Raw genomic sequence first — 7902 nt, forward strand, 5'->3', positions numbered from 1 at the left:
CAATGAGTTGATTGGTATTAGAGTATACAATGTATGGTTAAGAATTACTTTTCTATTGACATATTGGGTGTGTTTGGTACGGAGCTTTTGGAAGCGTTTGAGAGCTTCTAGCTTTTAGCTTTTGACAAAACGCTCCAGTTTAAATAAAAAATTTCGTTTGACAGTACAAGCGTTTAACTTTTAGTTTAAACAAAACACTCAAATTCTAAAAGCTACTACATGTAGTGTTTAACAAAACGCTACTGAGCTTTTGAAATTAATTTCCATAATTATCTTTAAAAATATATTTATATATTTATTTATTTTTAATCAATTGTCTTTTTATATAATTTTATATATTTTAAAAGCTTCCAGCTACTTTTGTCAAACATTCATATAACAAATAAAAGTTACAGCTTCCTGCTACCAGCTATCCGCTACACGCTACCAGCTAACCGCTTTCAGCTAACAACTACTTTTACCAAACACACCCATTATCATCAATTAGCTACTCTATCCTTGTAACTCATGCTTAATTTTTTAAGTCATGTCATATCATGAAGTAGTGGACATAAACAATAAAGATCAATAGGTAACCAAAAAACAAGCGGCTAAGGCAAAGATAATGACAGGTTTAGGTTTTCCATAAGGTGAAAAAATCATATCATGAAATCACAATGTACTTTCAATTATTTGTTGATTATAACAATATCCTTCCATTTTTTTTCTTATTCAACCAATGTATATTGGAAATCTACCCACTTACTATGTATTAGTTTTGATATTTTAAGTTGTCAACCTATGTATTACACGTGTTTTTAACCTAGTGATTTAATATAAATATATAGATTAGATAAATAAAATAATTGAGACTGGTTCATAAAATTTCAAAATGTCCATCGATATTGATAGTTAAAATAGATTTATAAAAACATGTTAGCTACTTTTCTACTGATATATCTGCTACAAAAGTAACTCCATCTCAAAAGTTGTTTTATAGATGTGTTATTTCTTCTATCAACTCCCAGTCTACACTTCATATTTTCCCTTCCCTTGTTAGTTGTTACTTTGAACTTGCATCAATACCTTGAAAATACATGTCATACATAAACATATGCCACAGATTCGCCTCCATCAGACACTGAAAGTAAGTGTTTTGTTTTTGCTTATAAAAATCATTTGTTAACTCGATATCTTCTTCTTCATTTCAATAAACATAGAATCCATCCTTATCACAAACTGAACTGGGCGACAAAAATACAATCGATTCGACTCTACAACCAAACTTAACCTTCCACTTGACCAAAAAACGATTATCAATTGCTATGCGACGGGAAGGCGGAAGCTCGATACGTAAGAACTTCACTCCTTTAAAATTTCTCAAAAAGTCACTGGCAGAGACAAAGGACTTACCGTAATACGAAGAAAATGCAGGCGGAAACGAGGCAGCATCATCGACGGTGTTCTTATCGTGAATGGGAGGATTTATAGGAGGCGAATTGAAGGAAATGGAAATGGCATCCACTTGAAGTACAATCGAGGAGAAGCGTCTTGAAACGAGATAGCAAACGCAAAGGGTTTTCAAATCGATTAGTTTGTTTAAGACTTGGAGAATGATTTCGTTGGGTAAACGACTGAATGGAGAAGAATAATTTGCATCTTCTTTGCGGGATTTGACAATGTTCTTCATTGTTTAGGCCGCTGATCAGAGGAGGCAAAAATTGACACGACACGAAACCTAACACGAACCCGACACGAAATAAACGGGTTTGGGTAAGATATTTCAACCCGTTTAAATAAACGGGTTGACACGACACGACACGAAAGTTAAATGGGTAAGGTTAGGGTTGAGAATTTCAACTCGAATATGACTTGAAAATGACACGTTTATTTATATACATGTTTTTTGAATTATTTAAATAATCTAGAAAGATACAAAACCAAAACCATAAGAAAAATAAAACCTTTGAATTGAATTGTTTTGCAATGTTGAAATAACTTAGCTGTCTAGATCAAGACATCATTTCAGTTTTTCCGTTCTCTCCCAAACTACCCAGTCTCTTTCACCACTCTCACATCCTCATAACCTTATCATCCGCCTCCCCAACTCCCACTTTTTAATTTTGTTATCTGAACTTACTATGACTTCATTTATTCTGCCTCCAAACTATTAGTTTTTCCTTTCCGCCTACCCAACTCCTACTTTTTCAACATGCAATCTTTTAACCTCACATGATATGACATATTTCAATGTATAGCTCTAACCCAAAACCCGACACGAACTCGACACGAAAATAAACGGGTTGACACAACACGACATGTTAATTAAATGGGTCGGGTTAGGGTCGATTTTCTACCCGTTTAATGTTTCGACACGACACGAACCCGACACGACACGACACGATTACCACCTCTGCCGCTGATCAATGGTTTGTTTCATCGGGATATTGAAAAACCCTAATCATCCTCCATTTTTTTACAATAAATACTAATATCGAGTCTTATAATAAGAATCTATATGCAAGTTATTTTTCAAATTTTACTAATTTATCGATATTTACATAAATATTATATCGAGTCTCTTATTTAATTTATTGTTCTTAAACGTTTTAATTGAAAAAAAAAAAAATTAAAGACAACATCCGACTAAGTAAATTAGAAAAATTACAAACTTAACAAAATATATTTATTATTATTTTTTTTAATTTGTCAAAAATTAGATTTTTTCAAAAAAACACCATTGAAATCACATGGCACATGTCTAGGCTCACCAGCAATAAGTTAACTGTGATTTGAGCCGATTTTCGGCCCATGGCCCGAAATAAATATGTATGTATAATTTTTTTCTTTTTTTGAAATCGTAGATAGTTCTAAGCTCTTTCTCTTGTTTTCCATAAAGGAGTAACACGAACAACATTTGAAACAGTAGAACATGAATAACCTTTGGCACTACATAGAACATGAACAAAATATAAATTGACCAAGTCAATGAGACTTTTTGCTCCAGTTTTAGTCCTACCAAAAACGTGGAATCGAGTGGAACACACTTCTTGGTTCTTCAATTTAATAAAAACTTCCTTATACCACATTATGTTAACATCTTGAATACGTTTCCACAAGAGGTCATTTTATGTATCTTTGCTATGTCATGCTCCACAACCATATGTGCGTTAGATTTCTTCAACTTTTTATCTATGGGGGAATCTCAAAATTGAAAAGAAAAATGTATTTCTAAATTAATTTTGTAAGTAATTGTTTTTTTTAAGTTTCTTAAAGAAGCCCTGGATTCTGGATTCTGTTAGCACTTTGACCAAAGGATTATGTAGAGGTTTAACAAATCGACTAATAAGAAGCACATGAAAAGTCGATCATGTGAAGAGAGCCTTGGGCTGCTGCCACAGGATTCGTGTAGTCGATTGGGTCACTTTTTAAGTAATTGACTTGAGCTACGTTTTAGGAGCTGAAGTTCAGAAAAACCAACCTATAAAGAAGACCATGGATAGGAATAAGTTGAATGCATTTGATTGGTGAGCGAAGAGGAAGGATGTTGAAGGCATATGTGAGGTAGAAGAAATTAGGAGAAACTGAGAGGAATAATGGTCTATGATGCATGGAAACTTCTCTAAGGTTGCCGTTTCCGTTTCCGAAACTCCATGGAAACGGATACTCCATGGAAACTCCTTGGAAGCGTTTCCTGAAAGTATCGGATATCATGGAAACGTTTCTGCGAAGTTTCCTTAAAGTTTCGATGAAGTTTCCTAGCCGTTTCTATTTTATTTTAAGGTTTACATTGGCTTTTTAAGTTTAAATCCAAAAAAGACTAATTGACTGATGTTTTTAAGGCTCAAAACGTATTTGGTATTCCCTTATGTCCCTAACCGATCGTCAATCAAAGTCTCCCCTGTCGTGAGTCGTCTCCTGTTTTCTCGATCAAAGACGATTAGTCGATCACAATTCACTAGGATCGTCAATCATCATTCATCACCATTCTTGATTCTCTTAATTTCTAATCACATCATCGATTATGGCTTCTCAAGAAACACAAGGATCATCAACTACATCAATAGATGAAACCTCCATTGCGGGACTTGACATCAATATATATATATATATATATATATATATATATATATATATATATATATATATATATATATATATATACACACACACACACACACAATTTTATATTGGCATATCTTTGCCGTATCCGTATCTTGATTTTTTGGGTTTTGCCGTTTCCCGTTTCCGTTCCGTATCCGTTTCCCATTACCGTATCCGTTTCCGTGCAACTTAGATAATGGTGTTTTTTCTTTCTTCTAATTTTAACATATCTTTATAGATTTTATTGCTTTATATTTCTTCAAAAGAATCAGAAATTTCTTTTGTTTCATCTATCATAATTTTATTTATTTATTTATTTATTTATTTATTTATTTCTATCATTGGTATCGCTCATTTGGGCTTTTTGATCAACTAAAATCTATACTACGAAAGAAAGTGACAAATTTCCATTTTTGTTGTAAAGATTAATTTGATAGATCTAATATTTTATTTGGTTTTGTCTTTGTCCTGACCATACCAAACAATACAATTTATGAGCTAAACCATGTTTAGTTAAGTTTTGTTCAAACCAGTCTTGTTCCTTTCTGTACTATCTACTATCTAGTTAATATACCAAATTTTACCTAAATATTATCAACCCTTGCATTGATGCGTTGTATTTTCAACTTCCTTTCTTACTTTTAAGCACTTACACTTTTCTTTAATAAAAGTTTCTTCCTAAAACGAACAATTTTATTAATAGCTTCCAAAGTACATTTTTCAATTATAAAACCATATTTACAAAAGTTGAGATTTTTCTCTTCCTGTCAAAAAATTTCTAACAAAAAAGTGTACATTTAAAGATTTCAACCTTTTAATGCATATACATATCAAAACTTAGTGGCCAGACAAAAATTTTATACTTTTTGTAAATTACTAAGTACTAACAAAGTAATTCCTAATTTGTGCTAAAGACACAAAGGATTACAACATTGAAGGAGGATCTGTTCTTCATCTAGTTCTTGCATTTGCATTAAAAGGTTGAAATCTTTAAAATATATGATGGCATGCGCTGATATGTTTGATTTACCCATGACAATGTTTATTTGTATTTGTATTTGAGATTTGCATTAAAAGGTTGAAATCTTTAATATATATATGACAGGCTCTGCTATGTTTGATTTCCCCTGACAACGTTTATTTGTATTTGTATTTGTATTTGAGATTTGGTGCTTATTATCAAAACAATCTGCATTGCTTTTTGGGGGATTGAAATAACTTTTTGTGACTAGAATTACATTTAACATGTATATGAAAGAAAATACATTTTTATGTTTTGCATTTATCAAAATGGTAAGTGGCAATTATAGAAATTAATTGGCTGCTTGAATGGTTAGCAATTGTCCAATTTGTCCCTAAATTCATATGGTGTTTGGATGTTGATATTGTTTTTTTATATATATTTATGTGTTTGATCAAAGAGGAAGTATGTTAATGGAAATGGTTAAGGGTGAGAGAGATTCCACATTATATATTGTGGATATTGTATGACTTAGTAGTGGTATGCATCCTTTACATATAAAAAAAACATGTTGCTAATGCTATCAACCACATCTCAATACTTGTTTTAAAGATTCCTTCTCTCTTCTATCAATTAATATCTACCAATCTACCAAATATCTTCCCTTCCTTTGTTAGTTGTTACTTGAACTAGCTTCATTCCCTGAAAATACAAGTCATACATAAAACATAACATGAGTTATAAAGATTATACACATAACATGAATTACAATAAATACCATGGTTTTCTTGCAAAAGTTCTAGCTTGATAGATATTCAATTGCAATTTGCAAAGGAATATGAAACCTAATTGATTTGTTACTTCAGGAAGTGGTGATGAATGTTAGTCAAAAAAGAACTATGTTAAGGATGAGGGATTAAGCAGTAATTTTTAAGTGTAACATGTAGGGTAGAAAAGAAAAGATAAAGATATAAAACTTAAAAACAATATTCAGGTTCAGATATGCACCTGATTCATACTAGATCAATTGTATGCATCATGCCCCTATGCTTCTCCAAAATCTCCTTCACAGCTTCAGTATATGCAGCCTCTTCTTTATCTTCAGAGCCATCATCTTCACTGTTCATAAGAAAATCATTTCCATCCTGGAGATCTTTCATCTCCATTACCACAACAAATACCCCCTTCATCACATACCCTGAAACTGGCAACTTCAAAACCGGAATGTAACACTGATTCACTCTAGCAGGAAGCTCCGCACGTTTCATCACAGTTTCCAAAGTTGAATGTAACCTCATTGAGTTTTTCCCCACTAAGAGAAAACTCCCTTCTTCTCCCTGAATCAGTAATGGAAACCTTTTCCAATGTTGGTAGACTCTTGATGAAGAACAACGACATCTTATGCCTCACCACCACATCCTCCAGACACTGACATGAAATGCGAAATTTCTGCCTAGATAGATCACATGTTAACTCGATGTCTTCTTCATCATCCTCGTTTCCATTAAGATGGAATCCATCCTGATCAGAAATTGAATTCGGCCACAGAAACATAAACGATTCAATTCTATTCCCAAACTTAACCTTCCACTTGAACAAACAATGATTATCATCAATAACTATGTCACTGGAAGTTGGAAGTTAGACAAATAAGGACTTCACTGCTTTAAACTTGCTTAAAAACGTAGAGACAGATAGAAAGTACTTATCGATAATGAAAGAAGCGATAGGCGGAAGCGGCATACTTGGGGAAACATCACCGACGGTGTTCTTATCGGGAATGGGAGGGTTTATGAGTGGAGCAGTGAAGGAAATGGTATCGACTTGAAGTACAATCGAAGAGAAGCGTCTTGAAACGAGATAACAAAAGCAAAGGGTTTTCAGATCGATTAATCTGTTTAATATTTGGAGGAGGATTTCGTCTGGTAAGGTGGTGATAGAAGAAGAATCCGCTTCAACTCCGGGGGTGTTTGGAAAAAGGGCTTTTTTGTAAAAAAGAAAAAAAATAAAAAAATGTTTGACAAATTAGTAACTTTGAAAAACATTTTTTTGGACAAGTTAGGATTTCTTGACTTTTTATAACTTTTTGGAAAAGAACTTTTAAACTTTTAAAAGCTAAGTCAAACACACCCGGACCCATCTCGGGATTTCTTGAGGTTCCTCATTTTACAGAGAGAAAATAAAAGATGTGCTCATCGGACATTCTAACCCTAGTCATTCTCTGTTAATAACTTTTTATTTTTTTTAGCGAGAATTACTTAAAAAAAAAAGTAATCAAATTTAAAAAAAATTCTTATTGATGTCTACATGTAACGTTATCATTCAAATTGTAAATGTTATTTTTTATTGTTTTGAATTAATTTTTTTTATATGTTATTTTATTAAATTTCATATAATATTTATAATAATTATAATAAATCTAATAATAAATAAATATCAATTTCATTAATGGATTTATCTTTTAATTTCAAATTTTCAAAATTAAAGCTTATTAATTTCTTTTGCTTATTTATTTAAATTATTTGTTTAAATTTAAAATATAATAAACATTTCAATTTTAATAATTCATTATTTTTCTTATTTTCTTATCAATTTAAAGTTCTTAAATATTTAGACTTTTATATCTAACTTTTTTTTTTTTTTTTTAAATTAACTCATGTAATACATGGGTCTCGCAACTAGTTTTAATATAATAAATACCATTTAATCAAATTTAAAAAAATACTATGAATGTTTTTTTAATATAAAAAATACCATTTAACCGATTATGTCAGGTAAAAGTATGTGGTGACATGTTATTGTGGGTAGTCTAATTGACTCCTTCATCCTTGACCTCTCGACTTTGACGCTTCATCACA

The 7902-nt window shown here is 31.7% G+C and overlaps 1 protein-coding gene and 1 long non-coding RNA gene across 2 annotated transcripts; both read right to left on the bottom strand.

The window, feature by feature from the left end:
* Window positions 1-1186: 1186 nt before the first annotated feature.
* LOC145096098 (F-box protein At4g18380-like) lies at window positions 1187-1669 on the bottom strand. The gene has a single exon (XM_079033866.1). It carries the CDS (start codon window positions 1667-1669, stop codon window positions 1187-1189), a length of 483 nt encoding a protein of 160 aa, XP_078889992.1.
* Window positions 1670-5527: 3858 nt separating this feature from the next.
* On the bottom strand, window positions 5528-6998 carry LOC145094835 (uncharacterized). Its single transcript, XR_013703591.1, has 2 exons — window positions 6053-6998; window positions 5528-5746 (listed from the first exon to the last, which is right to left on the bottom strand). It is a non-coding gene; the product is annotated as an uncharacterized LOC145094835 (long non-coding RNA).
* Window positions 6999-7902: the final 904 nt, after the last annotated feature.

This window comes from Lactuca serriola, chromosome 3, assembly GCF_051521515.1.
Source record: "Lactuca serriola cultivar US96UC23 chromosome 3, Lser_US96UC23_V15, whole genome shotgun sequence".
In the NCBI taxonomy this organism is placed as follows: domain Eukaryota; kingdom Viridiplantae; phylum Streptophyta; class Magnoliopsida; order Asterales; family Asteraceae; genus Lactuca; species Lactuca serriola.

Bases quoted from the DNA above. Each gene is read 5' to 3' on its own strand.
- LOC145096098 (XM_079033866.1), bottom strand. From the start codon at position 1,669: ATGAAGAACATTGTCAAATCCCGCAAAGAAGATGCAAATTATTCTTCT.